A 19,775-nucleotide genomic window follows, 5' to 3' on the forward strand; every position below is an offset into this window, starting at 1 on the left:
TCAACGAAGTGTTTCAATATAACTTGCTTGTTGTTCATAACGTCACCATCACTCGCCATTATTGCTTGTTTTGCTTTTGTTTATATTTTCACAACTCAAATGTATGTATAAATTTTTTCTTGAGCTTTTGTGTTGCTGCAGCATGATGATCAGTTGTTTTTATCGTTGCATGATTGTTGCTTATCTTCGTTTTTTTTTTTATATAAATATTTCAGTGGCTGCAGTTCTCAATAACACTGGACAAGAAGAAGAGAGGAGATGGGGAATGAAGACGAAGAAAAAGAGGTTTAGAATTTTTTCTTTTTTTTAAAGTATGGACGCGCCCGTCCAAACGTAAGGGATGGCTGTCCCCAAAGTTTTTTTTATTTTTTTATTTTTATATTTTGGTTAAGGACGGGCGTCTCTTATTTGCGGACGCCGGTCCAAAATAAAGGGACGGCTGTCTATAACGGATGAACGGCCGTCCCTAATATTTATAAAAAAATTTTATTGTATTTTAATTATGGACAGGCGTCCTTTAAATGGGGACGCCCGTCCCTAATATATGGACCCCTGTCCATATAATATGGACAGGAGTCCACTAGAAAAAAAATTGATAAAAAAATCGAGTCACGCGTACACGTAGGCCGGTACATATTTTCGGTGCAAATTTTTCGGTGTCCGTAACTTTGTTGTAAAAGATAATGGGTTATTTATGTTGAGATATTTTGACTCACTTTCCTATTTGTTTGTTTATCTTTAAAAAAATTATTTGGTAAAAAATACAATTATAAATAAGAATATAATTTATGAGTCCTAATAGGAATTGAAATACGAATCCTATTAAAAAAATAAATATAGAAGTGAGAACTAATTCAAGGTTATGAGAGAATGTGAGAACACTAGTATTTGATATCTCCTAACAATTTATCTTTAGGATAACTGTTGCGATTTTGAACCAAATCACACTCTAAAACTACTGCCAATTCAATCACACACAAGATCAAAGAAGAATCAAAGACACAAACAATTATCGTGGTTCACTTGTTCAAGATTCGAACAAGCTATGTCCACGTTGAACTCCAGAACACTGAGACCTGCTGCACTCTGTATCAAGAAAGTTCTTATAGATTACAAGCTCTCAAGAACTCTCAATCACTATTACAAACACCCATTCACAGTAGTCCTTACAAATCCCAAGAGAAATCTAACCCACTCCTCTTAACCAAAAAGGAAACACAACCTTTTCTACACGATTCACCAAGAAATCGCCTAAGAATTACACAAATAGTGCTAAATAAAAGAACACAGCATAGAGCAAAAATACACGAAGAAGAAAGCCAAAAAACTGCTCACGCAATGAAGAATTGGCTACTTTTATATGTTGACTAAATGAGAGGATGGCAGCCGTTGGATCTTCACACAAAGAGACAACCAGGATTAAAACAAAAAGAGATAGCACTCAAAACGGCAGCGCATGGGATTAAGTCATGCGACACCGTTTATGGCTTCACACTTTAACAATCTCCACCTTGAAGCCAACACACCATTTCTGAACAGTACCCATTAGTGCAGTAAGCATCTTCAATGTTCCTTCTTAGCTCCATTACCTTATTTGATGTGAAGTAAGTCCAAGCAATGCTTGAACTTAGTGGCAGTCACCACCTTAGTCCCCATGTCAGCTGGATTCGCCTCGATTGGGATCTTTCGCAGGTTCAATTAGCCTCTTGAGATTAGATCTCTCACAAAATGAAACCTCACATCCACGTGTTTAGTCCTCCTGTGATACACTGGATTTTTACATAGGTGGATGGCGCTTTGACTGTCAGAATATACAGTCACAAGCTCTTCCGATAGGTTAGCTTCTTTCAGAATACCTTGCAACCAAATTGCTTCCTTAAACGCATCAGTTATAGCCATATATTCAGCCTCGGTTGTGGATAAAGCAACCAGGGGCTGTAATTGTGACTTCCAACTCACACAATTCCCACCAAGAGTAAAATAATATGCTATAGTAGGTTTTCTAGTATCTTTGCACCTGCAAAATCAGAATCTACATACCCAGCCAGATCAAGTACAATATTTCTTTTGCAATAATCCAAACCAACATGCACAGAACTGCTTATGTATCTTAAGAGTCATTTCAAAGCAACCCAATGCTTAATTCTAGGATTAGACATGTATCTACTTAGTAAAGAAATAGCTAATGCTAGGTCTGGTCTTGTACTAATCATAGCATACATTGTTGAGCCTATTGCATTAGCGTAGGGAATGTTTTCTATTTTTATCAATTCAGAATCTGTTTTAAGACATTGCACTTTGCTGAGTACAAAGTGACTTGCTAAAAGTATAGAAACAACTCTAGAGTTAGTCATTCCAAACTTGGATGTAAGTTTATGTAAATCTGCATGTGGTGAATTTTCAACTTATTTAATTTCCTATTTCTCTCTATCACCATTCCTAGAATCCTCTTTGCACATCCTAAGTCCTTCATATCAAATTTGGCGCTCAACTTTGCCTTTAAATCATTTATTTTGGACTTGGACTCACATATTAACAACATGTCATCAACATACAAAAGCAAATATATAGGCACGTCTTTAGTGAGTGCAAAATAAAAGTAATTGTCATATTTACTCCTAGTAAACCCAATCACAATGGAGTCAAATCGTTTATACCATTGCTTAGGAGACTGTTTAAGACCATATAGGATTTATGCAGCAAGCACACATGTTCAAGTAGATTTTTATCTATAAAACCAATAGGCTAACTCATGTATATAGTTTCTTCTAACTTACCATGTAAAAATGCAGTATTAACGTCTAATTATTCTAGTTCTAAATCATAGTGAGCAACTATAGACAACATTAACCTAATTATTTTAAATTTAACTACAAGAGAAAATATCTCATTAAAATCAATACCTTCTCTTTGTGTGTAGCCCTTTGCAACTAACTTGGCCTTGTATCTTGAAGGGTCAGGCTGATTTATCCCTTCCTTTAGCTTGAACAGCCATCTACACTCTACACACTTTTGATCTTTAGGTTTCTGAACCAATGACCAAGTTCTATTTACCTTTAAGGAGTGCATTTATTCACTCATGGCAGCCAACCATTGCTTGCTATCGTTTGAGCTTATAGCTTCTCCATAGGTGGCTGGTTTAGCTCTTTGGATTTCAACCCTAGCCACTAATGCCATGTAAATCAGGTCTGCATAATTGTATCTTGTGGGGAGTTTGATTTCACGCCTGATCATATCCCTTGCAAGCTAATATTGAGCAAGATCAGCTTGTTGAGGCCCTCATTCAGGCTCTATTTCTTCATCTTCAGTGCCTTGAGTGATACCTGCTGGTTGTGGCAGCTCTGCAGGTCTAATTTCATCATCAGAATTGGTCAAGTCAGTTTAGTACATTGTTGGCTCCACCTAAATTTGGGTGGTATCAGTTTGGTTCAAATCTTCAGTCTCACTATTAGAGGTACCTGTAGTGGAGTTAGAAGATTTACAAGGAAAACACATCCATTGAAGACCACATCCCTGCTAATTATGACTCTTACCCCAGAAGCCTCTCTCTCCCAAAGCTTATGCCCTTTTGTCCCTTCTTGGTATCCTAGAAACACACATCTAAGAGACATTAGCTCTAACTTCCCATCATTTGTGTGTTCATAGGCAGCACACCCAAATACCCTTAGGTGGTTGAGACTAGGCTTCCTACCAGACCAGCTCTCTTCAGGACACTGGAATTCTATAGCTCTAAAGGGGCTCCTATTTATAAGGTAGGCAGCAGTAGTTAAGGCTTCTCCCTAAAAGGTTTTAGGCAGCCCTGAGGTGAATAAGAGACACCTAACCTTTTCCAACAATGTTCTATTCATTCTCTTCGCAATCCCATTCTGCTAAGGGGTTTTCCTAACTGTCCTATGCCTACCTCCATTGTTACGGATAATCAGCGATGGATGAATAATAAAATGCAATAAAATAACCAACAATGAGATTTTTAAAGTGGTTTGGCGAGGTAAACTCTCAAGCCTACCTCCATTGTTCTTGTATTTGCTGTGAGAGCTTACAATAATAGTTCTATAGAAAAATTTTAACCCTTTTTTCATTATTTGAGGGGGTTTATATACAATGTTTATATAAAGGAAAGAGCGAAAATAAAGAGATTATAATTAATTTGAAATGTAACTCCGATATTCTTGCAATTGAGCGCTGTGATTGCGAAGAGATTACTGTTAATCTTATCATTCCTGTAATATTTGGGATCTGAAGTTATCTGGGAATCGATTGAATGGTCATTCGGATTGTTCGCAACTAGCTTGTGGTGGATCGAGCTATTAATCGATGAGTTTATGCTGGGTTGAACAACCAGTAGAGTCGAGTTAATTCTGGATCGATTTAATACCTCGCAACTCATCGAGCTTGATGGAAAAATCACACATAACATAAATTTTACTGCTTAGTTGACTGATAATGGATAGTAAAAAGTTTTTCAATTCAATAAAATAAAAGAGAAAAAATTGCAATGTTTTTTTTTTTTTTAAATAATTGTTAATAAATGCTTTTATATTTTTTTTGAGCAATAATACTTTTTTGAAAGTGCGTTTAATAACGCGTAGGACCACTTTGTAAAAATCAGGTAATAAGTTGCCCTTTTCTGTAATTTGCCCGTAAAAATGTCCCATTCCTCTAGGGTTTTTGTAATCCACCCCACTCATTACAATTGAAATCCCGTCTCGGCAACAGACACGCGTTCATCGGATTCACAGACACTAAAAAAAAAAAAAAAAAAAAAATCCAATAGATGGGTTCAAGGGACAAGGAACAAACGACGCCGCATCATCAACCGCTACTCAGTAGCCTAGTTGTACGTCCCTCCGTCAGCGACGGGGGCGGTGACGGTGGCGGTGGCCGCGGTGGTGGCAGCGATTACGAGCCCGGCGAAGTTCGCCGTGACCCCCCTCCAACTTATCGTTCTGATCGGTACTCTGATGAGCCTGGTTCGTGTTGCTCCTTGTTTTTGTCGTTTCATTTGTTTTTATTTTTATTGCGCTGTTTGAATCTCTTTCTCTTTTGAGGTCCAATTTCGAAATGGTGAATTTTCTTGTTTTCATGTCAAAATCCTGATGGAAGAGATGATGCGATTTGAAATCCTAGATCTGGTTCGCGTGATCTGTTATTATGTTTCTTTTAAATTATAGATATATTTATACCTTTTTGTTTAACTGAGTCTTTATCACATGCAACTAACTTGTGAATGATCGGCAGATTTTGTTTTACCATTTGATTCGTGGTTTGTGAAGTGATTTTTTTTTTTTTTTTTTTTAAATAGCTATTATGTAGTTCAAGTTATGATTTTAAAGCAACGATAACTTAGGTGAGTTCGGGTGTGTGCGTATTGTATTATGAGAAAATGGACTTCATAAAACTCAGGTTACAGCTCATTATAATCTTCTGGAGGAGCTTGCCTTCTCCCCTTTTCTAAGTTTTGTTTAAACCAAACTTCTTTTCCATAGAATGATAAAAGGTTTGTGGTAGTGAGCACACCTCTTAGGCGGCATTTGGATGTTCTATAGAATATTTTAACTGCCCTCTTAGTATGTATTGTTATAAGATTAAATAGTTTCCATCATCACAAATTATGTTGGAATTTTGAAATGGTAGCACTTCAGGGCTCTATTTTATGTGTTTGGACACATATTTTGATTACTATGCGACCTGGCAGCATGATATTTTCTCACGTTTCTAGAATTTTGCTAGTGAGTTTGAAAGCATGACTCAGTCTTGTATTTTCCTATGCTTTTGTGCTAGTGACCTGCTTTTCTATGTCTTCTGTTGCATATCGAGCATGTGGATCTACTGCCAGTTATGGAGTGTCAAACTGTGAATAAATTTTGCTATTATGTGTTACAGCTTTGAATGTTGCCTGCAAGAACTTGGGTCTTGAGGAAGGCATCATGGTGTGAGTGCGGTCTTGGATCATAATCTGGGTGAAATTGATTTTTTGTTTTGAGTAATTTATTTTGGGGCATTCCATCAATGGATGTTGTGCATTCTCTGTGAATCTTGGGTGCTGCATCACAAAAAATAAGTTCTTGTTCTGTTTATGACAAAGAATGTGGACTGGTTTGAATACTGAGGGAATAATGACTATAACCTTGGTTTCAATTGATATGGAGTTTTCAATTTGGAAAGATGTAAATCACACTTTGGGAGGGATTTTCCCTTAAGTTTTACTCTTGAGATGAGATGATCACATGGCATGGTTCATTGAAGTGTCAGAATACCCAATATTAGTTAGCACAGTTGTGATGGTTATCTTAAGTAATAACCTGGGCATTAATGTATTGGGGTCCACAGAAATATGATGAAAAATGCACTGGGGTTGCTACTGGCTATGTTTTTGTGAAGCTGACATTTCATTATGATCCGATGCTATTTGCTGGCCTTCAGATGTCATCAGTTCCTTAGTTTACGGAAACATCTAAGACTTCCCGGTGGTAATTGGAAATCTCTAGCTGCCCTCATGCAGATTTGTGGTTTGGGATTGTCCTTATGATAATTAATGGTTTGATTGGGCTACTTACATTTTATTTTCCTTTTTCCATATGGTTAAATAGGGTTGAGTTGGATTGCTCACAGTAAGTATGATGGAAATCTGTTTTTGCGGCTTTTGGAATTTCTGTTATTATTCCATAAGTTGTTTTTATAGTTTTCTGTATCTCAGCTGAGGAATTGATACAGAGAGTTGCTGCAGGTCTCTGAAACTATTGGGTGATCATTTTCTTTGGGTAATTAGTCCTTTCAAGTTTTCCGTTATGTTATAGAAGGTATTGGTAGTGGCAGACAATAATGATCAATCAGACAGTCCTCCTCTGGCTTCGTACGTGCATGTTTTGAGCAATTATACCCTTGGGTTTGGACTGGAATTGTTTAAATTGTGTTGCTTTTGAGTTATATTTTTTGGGTGTTTGGATTATAACCACATGCTGGGATGTTTCTGAAAACAAGTGAATGGTTTCGTAGCCGGTCAATTTTTGATATAATGCTGTTTCTGGTGGTTGATTACCTGTATGGTTCATCCTGTTGGTTTCGCTGCTCTTTATTGAAGGTGCAGTTTCAGCTGAAGGTTTGGAATAAACTTGTACTGGGGTTTTGGTTTCTCTGTTGGTTGTTATTTTTAGGCTTATATCTGTCTTTATCCGCTGTCCTCGGTTGTGGACAAAGCTATCTTCAGAATTACTAGCTCGTCTTGTACTAAATTTGGTTGCTCAACATTCTGGGTTTGGGGTTAATAAATCTGATACGTTTAGGTTAGACACATATTATTAAGCTGATAATGGTTTACAAGATAGATGGATTTGGATCTTGAATGTAGGAACGCTGGGCTTGTTTTTGTTTTATGAGGACTGAGTGGTTATCATTTGTGGTAAGTACAAGTAACCATCATTTGACTTGCTTATCCAACAATTTTTTACTGGTACTGTGGACTAGTTGTGAAAAGTAACTAGGGCACTTACCAAGTGAACTTTTCACTCTTTTCCATGGCCATAATATCTTTTTGTACTATTAATAGAGAAGGTGGTCTGAGTGATGGTAACTACCCTTGCAAACTTTGTTGATTGGGTCATTTGACAATTCTCATGGATAGCTGATCTTCCGGCATTATAAATACATTATTGCATCCATTATTTTCCTCTGGTCAGTTGGGGTTAGCTTATCTGTAGATTTTACTGCTCTTTTTTTTCCAGGATATAGAACTCGTGCAGGTTCTGTTTCTCCTATACGGCGTAGGGATGCAGATCATCGATATGGCTCTAATTTTGATCATTCTGGGGGTATGCCACGCAGCCGCGAATTTGGCAGTGGGAAGGATCATGATAGATATCGAGACCCTTCACCACCTTATGCTCGAGGAAGGGGTGGTGGCAGGCCTTTTGGCAGAGGTTTCGATGGACCTGCACTTGGTCCTGGGCCTTTAAGAGGTGAAGGCATGAATCGAAATAATCCAAATGTGCGACCACGGGAAGGAGACTGGGTTTGCCCTGATCCTTCGTAAGTCTGCGTATCATTTTTTTGCTCTGGAATTTTTATTTTTTATTAACTAGTTTTTCTTCCCTTAATTTCTATACTCCTTTAGATTCCATTATTTCTTGTAATCTTGGCCCAAGCTCTGTTTGGTTTTTATTTGTTGTGTTTTACAAGAAAGAATGGTAATATTATGATATTTTTTAATTAGAGAATTACATTGATTTTCATCTTGCTGGATCCTAGATTTAAAGCTCCTCTTATCAATTGTTGGTACTTTCTAAGCCCTTTTACAATACTCGGAGAGACAGTTTCTCTTATTATTATGATTGGAACAGAGTTAGAAATCTTTACCTTTTTAAGCACTCCATGAGTGAGTAACCTTCTCGTTTTTGCCATTTTTTCTCCCGACAGGAAATTTGACCTAGTGCTGATATAGTTTTTCGTTTCATCAAAGTCAATTAGTGAATACTGTTATTGGTAAGTTTAAAGCATCCAATCTTTCATTCTTCCTCATTGTGTTTTCCATGTCTCAGATGCGGCAACCTGAACTTTGCCAGGCGAGAGTACTGTAACAATTGCAAGAGATTTCGCTATGCACCTGGTGGAAGTCTTAGAAGGGGTTATCCTGGCCCTCCACCACCACCACCACCACCACCTCCTCCTCCTAGGCGATTTCCTGGACTTCCTATGGATATTTCCCCTGGCAGACCCATGAATGGTTATAGGTCGCCTCCTCGTGGTTGGGGCAGGGATGGCCATGGCCCTAGAGAGTTTGTAGCTGGTGGACCACCGCCTTCTCGGCATGAAGGTAGGTTTTCTGATCACATGCGGAGGGATCGGCTTGATTTTCCAGATGATGGTTATCGAGGGAGGAACAAACCAATGCCACCTATGGATTGGGGCCATAGAGACCGTGGAAGGGACAACTTCTTCAATGAAAGGAAAGGGTACAGACGGGCACCCTCTCCCCCTCCAGCTCCACCAGTTCCTCCTCACCGTGGGCGATGGGGACGAGATGTGCGAGAGAGGAGCAGATCGCCAATTAGAGGTGCACCTCCACCGAAAGATTATCGTCGAGATATGTACATGGAACGGGGTAGAGATGATCGAAGAGGCATTGGGCGTGACCGAATTGGAGATGCGTATTAGCATGGATGGGAAAAGCCGAAAAGTTATTAGAGCCTAGAGGACAGCTTAGGATTGTAGTGCTTTGCATTTTATTTCAAGTTCCCATGATAATTTTGCGGGATCCTTGACAATTCTATATCTATCAAGATTTTCTTTACATTATTGACCAAACAGTTGGTAGTCATAGTTTGTCAGGTTTATGCCTTAAAAATCTGCCTACACCGTATAGGCTACGACTTCTTCCCTCATTCCAGTCTTCTCTTCTATCATCATTACATATTCCAAGTTGACTTGCGTCAAACCTTAATAAAAACGTTAATGAATTATCAGAATCTTGTCCCCCCGTACGTTTAATTTTTTTGAAATACTTTTATTTTATCTTATTTAAATAAAAAAATAGAATCCGTGTTTTTTTAGTTATTCAAATCATTATTCTAAAAATTATTCCAAATCAAATAAGATTTAAATAGAATTTTTCAATTGAAAATGAAAAGTGGGAGGTAACAATTATTTTCACAATAAAAGCTCTATAAATTATAAAAACACTCTCATCCACTCAAGCCATTGCCAATTGTCAGTAATCATCACTTTTCATCATTGCCATCGACGGCCGGCGGCGTCGAAATGACTCACGACTAGTCGATTATGCGCCAATCTGACAATTTTCTTCAGATTTACCATGGATTTGACCGAAAACGGTCAGATTTACGATTAGAACTGATCATTGATGACGGCTAGAAATCTGGCCATCAACGATAGTCATATTCTGGTCATAAATTTGACAATTTCTGACCAGATCGATGCACGGCTGACAAGATCCAGCAAGTCTTTCGCTATTCTGATGATTGCCGACTATCGTCCGACAGTGGTGGCCGGTTGCCGACAGTGACTTAGGTGGATGAAGGTATTTTTGTTAATTTATAAACTTTTATTGCGGGACATGTATAGCTAAATTAGCAAATGTATAAAGTTAAAAAATAATCTAAATATTTTTAAAAAATGTATCAAACAACAATTCTAATTTTCATCTAACTCTGATATAATTTTTTAATATTATACCAAACACATCATCAGAATCTTATCATATTTGATTTTCCTATACTATCATATTCAAATAGTTTTTGAGAGCAATAATTTTTCAAATAACCTACCAAAGAGGCCCTTGTATAATTGTTATCAACTTTTGGTGAAGAATTTGGTTCCTCTTATCTGAAATTACATTTAATTTACTTTTAAAATTGGCTTCATCATGGTAAAGTAACCTTCATTTAGGTCTTCCTTTATAAATAAAATTGATGTTTAATATGGTATTTTTCGCTAACTGTCTTTGGTATGTTTGGAGTCTTTTAACTAATTTAGGCTCTACAAATTATTTTATATAATTTACAAAATAAGAGTTGGAACTTTCTAATATAAAGTTGCCTAGTTGATGAAATTATTTTTTATAAATTACACGCTTGTGTTTTATTGTGATTAAAATTTAGACCGTCTATTAATGACCTCGTTCTAACAAACTCTCCCATCCCATCAATCCATCAAACTGACCTTAACCCAGTTCTACTTGCACCTCCATGTCAGCAACTTCTCTGTCCATTTAGGATTTAGCGCCAATTTTATTTTATTTTTCCTTTTTTTTAAAACCGCTCCTCAGCTCATTACATAAATATTCCTTCCACTCACGTGCTTCCACATATCCCAACTTGCTTACATGGCCTGATTTTAGTGGTCAATCATTCACTTTGCCTGCACTCTACAACACCAGATTTTACCTTCTAGCACGAATAACTTTGGTGAAGCATATAATCCGACGGTCAACCACTTACCAACGATGCATTCCTATGAATTTCCACCGTCTGATATTTTCTTTCAATATACACCGTGAGATGAAACAAAGAAGCAAATCTCACCCTTCAATATACACAAAAATTGAAATTTCAAAACATCTCAGAAGAGAGGGAGGAGAGACAGAAGAACAACTAAGTCCCTTTTGCTCTTCTTCGTTCCTTCCTTTTCCTTTTTTTCACAGTTCCCCTTCTCTTCACAATCACTGTACCGAATTCCATCTCTGTACGGTTTTTCTTCTACAGTTTCTCTCTTTCTCTCTCTACGTTTATGCGCATCCAGTTACTCTCGATTTCATTTTTTTCGGTTTAAAGAAAATCATCGGTGTGAATCTCGAGCTAAGCAATTACATATTCTGTTTATAATCTGATACCGAAAAGGTGTCGAATTGGTTTTTGGATCTGAAATTTCTTTAATTAGTCTTGATTTTGTGAAATTTGTGGGACTTTTGGAGTGTGATTGCTGGATTAAGCTTCAAAAGATTGGTTCTTTTTTAGAAATAAAAAGTGGTTTTTAAAAAAATTGATGGGGGAGGGTGAGGAAGGCGAATTCCCTCCAAAAAAAGTGCAATCGGACACGCAAGGCGGCGCCGGTGATTTCCCGACGAAGAAGCTCGCTAGACAGCTCGATTTCACCGCCGGTTTTGGTGGAACTGTGGTTTTGCCTGAGCACCCACAGCCGCAAGCCGTGGTGCCAATTACTCAGCCGCAGCCGCAAACTGTTGCACCACCTCTGCCACCGTCCACGCTTACCGCGCAGCCATCAGTGAGGGTTGTGTAAGTTTTGAAATTCTTTTATCAAAATTGGTTTTTTGGAGTATCAACTTTCTGATTATTTTTACTGCATGTTTCCTCTTACTGTTATGTTGTGAGAGGTTAGGTTTGATTGCTCTCTTTCAGTTGTTACATAGTTCATTTTACAGTTAAACTATTTATTACAAGTTTCTTCATTTATCTCCTCAATTTCTGAGTTTTTTCTTTTTGGGTTATATTGAAATTAAATGGTAGACTTGAGTGAGTTCTTTACTGTTGAATTTACTTGTTGATTCTCAACTGATTTCCTCTCTGGTTGGCGCTAGTTAATTTTTCCGAAGTTATCATTTCTTTAATTTGCTAGTAAATAAACTCTATCAAGGACCTGAAACTTTCCAACGCAAAATTACTGTAAAAATATGGCAGTGTGGCAAAACTTTATATGGAAGTTCAAAGTACTTGCATCAATTTTGTTAACAGTACTTTTGCTTTCTCCAGAAAACCAGAATCCCCAAAATCAAGACCAAGACCCAATGTTGACGTCAAAGAGAGTACTCCAAAGAAGCAAAAACAGTGTAACTGTAAACATTCACGTTGCTTGAAGTTGTGAGTATCTCACCTCTCTGTGCGTTCTTTAAATGCAGGAGCATCATTGATGGGTTGATATATATTTTATGGAAATTTGTATTAAATCGGTATTATTCCTATTTGATTTGGGGCTGTGGTCCAACTCTGTTTATATACTGAGATGTTGGTTGATGTTTCTGTTTCGTCTTGAACTTTTGATGATCAAAGCAGGGATGCATTTTTGTTTACCCTTTTTTTCTCCTTCTGCTGTTCAAGAAGTTAGATGTTTATGTGAAACTTTGGGGGTCTTTAGATAGAAGGGAAAATTTACCTTATTAGGTAATGATTTATTTCCATGAAAAAAGAAAAGGATAGTTTCTTACAGATTTTTTGTGAAGGTAATAAAATGCATCTCTATTTTCCCTGTCCTTGTCCACTCACCCGTCTCTGTGGTGTTGTGTATATGCATTATTCAACTTATTCATTCATTTTTCGTCAAGTTATGGATTTCTTAATCATATCAGATAATCAGGTGAGCTTGAAATGTTCAGTTGGGGTGGAATGACTGTAAGTTTTGGAATATTTTTGTTTTGTTTCTTTATAATACCAGTTAAGAGTATCATTGATCAAACTCACCTCATACTATCGTTCTTTGAAGTAATTGTTTTATGAAATGAAATATTAATGCCTTTTGACAACACTTGACGAATAATAATACTTTCGAGGCTGAGGTAATTTTTTGTTAGAGTTATATTACGAGAAAATTGAGACCATTTTTTCCAATTCAGCTCAAGGATTTATATCTATATCATAAAAGATAATGATTGGTAATCAAAACGATTCAATCCAATAGTTTCATTATATTTACTATTAGAATCATTATATCAATGGGATTAAACACAAATTATGCATATTTACTTGTATCACTGGGCTTGGGCAATGTTGGATACCCCAAGGCCTTACGTAATTCAAATAATTGTTGTTCAAAACAATTATTAATGAGCATTTTAAATATATGACATGTTCCTTTTATATTTCATTGAGGTGTGTCACTTTTTATATTTTCCATGTACTAGGTTTGTCCCATCAATTTTGTCCTTTCCGTTTGCAAGAACATTATTACTTACAGGAAAAAAATAAGATTAAACCATAGCTAATTTGTCTTTGTATTTAATTTTTGTGCCCTCCTGCCAATCTCAATTGTCTAAGAACTGTTTATGGAGAAATGGTTGCTTCTTATTAGATGCAATTATGTTTTCTGATATTTAGCTAATATTTCTCTGTAACAGGTACTGTGAGTGCTTTGCATCTGGAATTTATTGTGATGGATGCAATTGTGTAAATTGTCATAACAATGTTGAAAACGAAGCTGCTAGGCGAGAAGCTGTTGATGCAACTTTAGAGCGTAACCCAAACGCATTCAGGCCAAAAATTGCTAGCAGCCCACATGGAACACGGGATACTAGGGTATGTGAGCCAACTTTATGTACTACTTTTCTGTGAAATACGGTCTATTGATCTCATTAATAAAATGCTGAGATCACCTTGTAATTTGTGTAATGTTAATTAAGTTTTAAATGCTTATTGTCTAAACTAATTTAATCAGATGAAGTTTTCAAATTCTTTTAGGTCTTTGTTTAACATGTTTAGAAATCACCACTTTTTTTTTTTTTTTTAAATAGCCCTTTTAGCGATGTAACTGTCCAGAACTGTTTATCATTTGTGCTGTAGTTGTAACTGGGAAAATCTTGAATGAAAAAATTTGCTTAGTGAAAGGAGAAAAGGGTGTATTTTTATGCACAAAATTTATATTATTCTATTAAAGCAAATGTTAGCCAGAGCTTTNAATATGTGATTCCACCTAAGTTTGGGTTGTTGCTAAACTGTAGGGGTGGAATGGAAATTTTGCTTGATTATTTAAAGAAAGCAAAATTTAGGTTTTCGTAGAATTCTCTCATTCTTGCCGTGGGTTAACTTTTGAGAGAAAGATTTTCTCTCTTCTTCTTCACACTCTATCATTCAAATACCATCTTTAAAGCCAAGAATTAATTCTAGCAAAATTAATTCTTGGTCTCTGACATACTGTCTTCGTGTGGAGGACGTGAGTTCGATTCCGTTCTCGAATCAGTAGCGAATCCCATTCAGAGACACTGGCGGAGCCTCCAAATGCTGGTATCCTTGCATGGATCTTTATTGTTTCAATTTAAGCATGTTATATATATATATATACCAGACCCTGATCTTGGCAAATCAGAGTGATCGATGGGCAAAAATTTTTATTTTCCGCTGCCTTTATCTATCGATTTACTAACAACTTCCTCACTCATGGCAGCCAACCATTGCTTGCTATCCTTTGAGCTTATAGCTTCTTCATAGGTGGTAGGTTCAACTATTTTGATTTCAACCCCAGCCACCAATGCCGTGTAAATTAGGTATGCATAGCTGTATCTTGCAGGGGATCTGATTTCACGCCTAATCATATCCCTTGCAAGCTGATACTGAGCAAGATCAACTTGTTGAGGCTCTCCTTCAGGCTCTATTACTTCATCTTCAGTGCCTTGAGTGATTCCCACAGGTTGTGATAGCTCTGCAGGTTCAGTTTCTTCATCAGAATTGGTCAGGTCAGTTTGGTACATTGTTGGCTCCACCTTAATTTGGGTGGTATCAGTATGGTTCAAATCTTTAGTCTCACTATTAGAGGTACCTGCAGTGGGGTTAGAAGATTTACAAGGAAAAACACATTCATTGAAGACCACATCCCTACTAATTATGACTCTTAACCCCCAGAGCCTCTCTCTCCCAAAGCCTATACCCTTCTGTCCCTTCTTAGTATCCTAGAAACACACATTTAAGAGACATTGGGTCTAACATTTGTGTGTGCATAGGCAGCACACCCAAATAGCCTTAAGTGGTTGAGCTAGGCTTTCTACCAGACCATCTCTCTTCAAGACATTGGAATTCTATAGCACTAGAGGGGCTCTAATTTATAAGGTAGGCAGCAATAGTTAGGGCTTCTCCCCAAAAGGTTTTAGGCAGCCCCGAGGTGAATAGGAGACGCCTAACTTTTTCCAACAGTGTTCTTGAGACATCCCATATCGCTTAGGAAGGAGTGGCCTAAGCTAGTTAAATACCAAGGGAACCCCCTTAATAGTCAAGACGCGTTTTGGGCTTGAGCAAGGGTTCTTGGGCTGAAAACAAAACTATGAGGGGCTGGGCTTCAGAGTCGAACCACCCAGGTTGCCAAAGCGAACAATATCTTGACTGTGTTGGGTCGGCAGTAGGCCGGGGTGTTACAATTGGTATCAGAGCCAATCCCAACCAGAAATGTGTAAATAGTCAAGAGATCTCGTCTGGCCCAAGAGGGATCGCAACGAAGACGTTGGATCCTGAGGGTAGGAGATTGAGACATCTCACATCGCTTGGGAAGGAGGGGTCTGAGCTAGTTAAATACCAGGGGAACCTCCCAATAGTCAAGACACGTTTTGGGCTTGAGCAAGGGGTTTTGGGCCTGAGCAGGGGGTTTTGGGCCTGAAAACAAAACCGTGAGAGGCTGGGCTTCGGAGTCGGACCACTTAGGCTGCCAAGGTGGACAATATCTTGACTGTGTTGGGCTGACAGTGGGTTGGGGTGTTACAATTCTATTCATCCTCTTCGCAACCCCACTCTCCTAGCTGTCCTATGCCTTAGGATCCTTAGGTCACTACGGTAGGTATCAAATTCAGAGTTACAAAACTCTAAACCATTGTCAGTCCTAAGGGCCTTGACTCTATTTTCGCACAGGTTTTCCACCAGAATTTTCCAGCCTTTAAACTTGGTAAAGGCTTCATCCTTAGACCTTAGGAGGTACACCCAAACCTTCCCACTGAAGTCATCTATAATAGACAGGAAGTATGAGTTCCCACCATGAGACCTAGCCTTCTCAGGACCCCACAAATCTGCATGTAGGTATTCTAAACACCTAGTGGCCTAATGCGTTCCTTTTGGGAAACTCATCCTATGTTGTTTACCCAACACGCATGTTTCACAAAATTCTAGGTTAGTGATAGTATCATTCACAAAACACCCCTATTGTCTGAGAATGTTCATACCTTTCTAGCTTATGTGGCCCATCTTCAACTACCATTTCTCTGTAGCAGACATGTTAGTAGTAAATAGAGCAGTATTAAAGAGTTATCACAGTAATACCCATATAGTATGTACAACCCATTTTTCTTAATCTCTCTAAGCAATACATGATTATTTTTGTACACTACTATACAACCATTCTGAGCCTTATAAAAGCATCCAGGCTCATCAAGTGTCCTAAAGATATCAGGTTACATTTTAGTTCAGGTATATATCTTACTTTGGTTAGTCCAATTATTTTGCCATCATTCAGCTTGATGGCAATGCTACCAACTCCTTGGACCTTACACGAGTGATTATTACCCATAAAAACAATTTTCTCATCACGTTTAAGGTCTTGAAAACAGTCATTATTTGGACTCATGTGGAAAGAACACCCTGAATCTAAAACCCATTCTTTAGCACTAACAGAGTTTAAAACAGTTTGAGCTTCAGCAAGCTCAATGCTATTACTAGTACATGCTAGATTGCTTTCAGTATTAGTCTGCTTCTGTTTCTTAATCCAATCATAGTAATTCTTTTTAAGATGCCCAATTTTATTATAGTAAAAGCATTTCCTAGTTTCTGATTTAGGCTTACTGTTACCTTTACCCTTCTTTTTATTCTTAAACCCTGGATTATGCTGAAACACTCTTCCTGCCTTTTTTCCTAATTGACCAGTATCAGTCCTACCTTTCACAAATAGGTTATTGCCATTTCGTTTATGAGTTTTCAGTTCTAATACCCTAGATTTCAAACCAGCCACAATCAAATCAACACTGGGGACAGTCCCACTATACTGCAATGCATTTTTAACAACTAAATAGCCCTCAAGCAAGGAATTTAATTGGATCATCGCCAAGTTAGAGTCTCCTAATTCTTGGTCAGTGCCTTTAAGAATAAGTGTCATTTTCAGGATCTCGTTTAGATTATCATCTAAAGATTTAGAGACATCCATTTTATATGCAAACAAAGAACCCTTTAAAAAAGCTAAATTAGGGGTAGATTGTAATGCAAATAAAGTTTCGAGTTTACCCCACAAGGCGATTGGATTCTCCAGGTCATCTACCTTCTGTAGAACGCTGTCTGATAGGTTTAGGATGATGAGATTATATGCCTCCTCATCAATCTTAGCCTTCTTTTTCAGCTTCTCCTCTGGCCACTTTGATGAATCTTTCTTCAGCGCAATTCCCACCTTATTGTGAGACAAAAGAACCTTCATCTTTTTTTTCCAACTGCTGAAATCAATTTTCCCATCACACTGGGTGATTTCCATGCGAGTGGTAGTAGTCATTGTGTGAATTTTCCATTGAACCCTAGAAATCGGAATTAATTTTTGATTCTCACTAATTGACAACCTAATTCATGATTATCAAAACCCAAGATTACCTAGGATCTATTAAATCAAGAAACCCCCAATTTAACAAACCCTAAAATAAAAAATTTCCCAAATCAAGAACCTGATTGATGATTTCCAGAACCTTTGACTCCCTAAGAACTTTTTAAAACACGAAACCCCAATTTTAACAAACCCTAGGATCAAGAATTTCCCAAATCAGAAACCTAGAACCAAAGCTCTGATACCATTGTTGTGATAAGGGACCAAATCACACCCTAAATCTACTGCCAATTCAATCACACACAGAAGATCAAAGAAGAATCAAAGACACAAACAATTACCATGGTTCACTTGTTCAAGATTTGAACAAGCCACGTTCGCGTTGAGCTCCAAAACACTAAGGCTCGCTGCACTATGTATCAAGAAAGTTTTTACAGATTACAACTCACAAGAACTCTCAAATCTCTCTCAAACGCTATTATAAACACCCACTCAAAGTAATCCTTATAAAACCTAAGAGAAATCTAACCCACTCCTCTTAACCAAAAGGAAACACAATATTTTTACACGATTCACCAAAATCGCCCAAGAACTACACAAATTGAGTGCAAAGTAAGAATCCTAACAGAAAGCAAAAATACACGAAGAAGAGAGCAAAAAATCTATTCACACAATAGAGAATTGGCTACTTTTATATGTTCACTAAATGAGAGAAGGGCAGCCATTAGATCTTCAGACAAAGTGACAGCCAAGATTAAAAAAGGATAGCATTCAAAACGGCAACGCATGGGATTAAGTCATGCGGCATCGTTTATGGCTTCATACTTTAACATACATTTTTTCTTTTACAGTTGTAGTGAAACCTATATTCGACCGAGGCTTATTACATTAATATATTATATAGTATGGTTCGGCATAACTACAAAAGTAAGAATACATAACAGTAATATATACATTATAGTTCAGCAATAGCTTTTACAATTATTCACTCAAATTTATGGTTCGAAATTTGGCATATCAGAAATCAATAATAGAGAAATACGTGGATCGACAGTCAAACCGTGAACTAACGTATCTGTTATAACTATGGACAAATTAAATTTCGATACATGGTTTATTACAATTGTGTAGAACAATAATAATTAACTTTAAGGGGGCATTTGGATCATATAATGTTTTATTATAGGGGTATATTATATTAACAGAAAGAAAGAACACCTTAAAGATTACTAGGAATGTTTAGAAAATGTGTTTGGTTGGTTCAAATAAATTTGTCAATAATATGTTTGGTTAGGAGGATAAATTGGTGGATATGTAATATAGATTAGTAAATTACCCTCCTTTTTAAATATTAATATAATAATATTTTTTGAATCGTTTCTTTTAACCCCCTGCATTTAAAATTTTGCTAAAATACCCCGGCCATATAAAATTTCAATTTGTAGCAAAATCACCCCTTCCCAGCCCAAGCCATCGCCGGCAGCCAGTTACCATCATCGGTAGTCGACGAAATGGTGCACGATTGGTCGTATATGACTGGCCATGCGCCATCAAAGTCGAAAATGGCCATGGATCACAAATCCGTGGCCGAAAAATGGATGGATCACAAATCTGTGATCCATGGCTAGAAAAGGCCTTACCAGCGCACGACCAGCCAGATCTCATTGATCGTGCGCCATTACAGTGATTAACACCAGCGGTCGGCGGTGGTCTTGGGTGGTTGAGAGTATTTTGTTAATTTTTAAACTTTTTTGTGGCTAGAGTGTTTTAGCTAATTTATCAAATGTAAGGGGGCTGGGTAAATGATAGAGAGGGTAATTGTGTTTGAAATGGTTTTTAATTAAGGGCAAAATGGGTAGAAAAATCATATTACCCCAGTAATGTTTTAATAACACCCCCAAACAAGGTAATAAGATTACCCCCCACATTACCAACAATAAACACTATTTGCAATAAAAGATTACCGTAATATTTTATTACTTGAAAACCAAACACAGAAATCTTACAAAATAAATGAAGATTACCCCCGTTATCTTATCTAC

The 19,775-nt window shown here is 37.4% G+C and overlaps 2 protein-coding genes across 2 annotated transcripts; both read left to right on the forward strand.

Annotated features, from left to right (window-relative positions):
* Positions 1 to 4,693: 4,693 nt before the first annotated feature.
* Positions 4,694 to 9,279, forward strand: LOC116121262 (RNA-binding protein EWS-like). Its single transcript, XM_031407225.1, has 3 exons — positions 4,694 to 4,970; positions 7,722 to 8,025; positions 8,535 to 9,279. The coding sequence occupies exons 1-3, from the start codon at positions 4,775 to 4,777 to the stop codon at positions 9,148 to 9,150; spliced, it is 1,116 nt and encodes a 371-aa protein (XP_031263085.1). The 5' UTR covers positions 4,694 to 4,774; the 3' UTR covers positions 9,151 to 9,279.
* Positions 9,280 to 11,142: 1,863 nt separating this feature from the next.
* On the forward strand, positions 11,143 to 13,793 carry LOC116121301 (protein tesmin/TSO1-like CXC 5). The gene is made up of 3 exons (XM_031407254.1): positions 11,143 to 11,747; positions 12,222 to 12,329; positions 13,580 to 13,793. The coding sequence occupies exons 1-3, from the start codon at positions 11,497 to 11,499 to the stop codon at positions 13,791 to 13,793; spliced, it is 573 nt and encodes a 190-aa protein (XP_031263114.1). The 5' UTR covers positions 11,143 to 11,496.
* The last annotated feature ends 5,982 nt before the right edge of the window (positions 13,794 to 19,775 follow it).

The sequence above is a fragment of the Pistacia vera genome, unplaced genomic scaffold (genome assembly GCF_008641045.1).
Source record: "Pistacia vera cultivar Batoury unplaced genomic scaffold, PisVer_v2 Contig971, whole genome shotgun sequence".
Taxonomy (NCBI): Eukaryota; Viridiplantae; Streptophyta; class Magnoliopsida; order Sapindales; family Anacardiaceae; genus Pistacia; species Pistacia vera.

Excerpts from the sequence above, each read along its gene's own strand:
- LOC116121262 (XM_031407225.1), top strand. The coding sequence starts at position 4,775 with ATGGGTTCAAGGGACAAGGAACAAACGACGCCGCATCATCAACCGCTA. Across the intron at positions 4,971-7,721 it reads TCGGTACTCTGATGAGCCTG|GATATAGAACTCGTGCAGGT; the intron begins GTTCGTGTTGCT and ends TTTTTTTTCCAG. Across the intron at positions 8,026-8,534 it reads TGGGTTTGCCCTGATCCTTC|ATGCGGCAACCTGAACTTTG; the intron begins GTAAGTCTGCGT and ends TCCATGTCTCAG.
- LOC116121301 (XM_031407254.1), top strand. The coding sequence starts at position 11,497 with ATGGGGGAGGGTGAGGAAGGCGAATTCCCTCCAAAAAAAGTGCAATCG. Across the intron at positions 11,748-12,221 it reads CAGCCATCAGTGAGGGTTGT|AAAACCAGAATCCCCAAAAT; the intron begins GTAAGTTTTGAA and ends TGCTTTCTCCAG. Across the intron at positions 12,330-13,579 it reads CATTCACGTTGCTTGAAGTT|GTACTGTGAGTGCTTTGCAT; the intron begins GTGAGTATCTCA and ends TCTCTGTAACAG.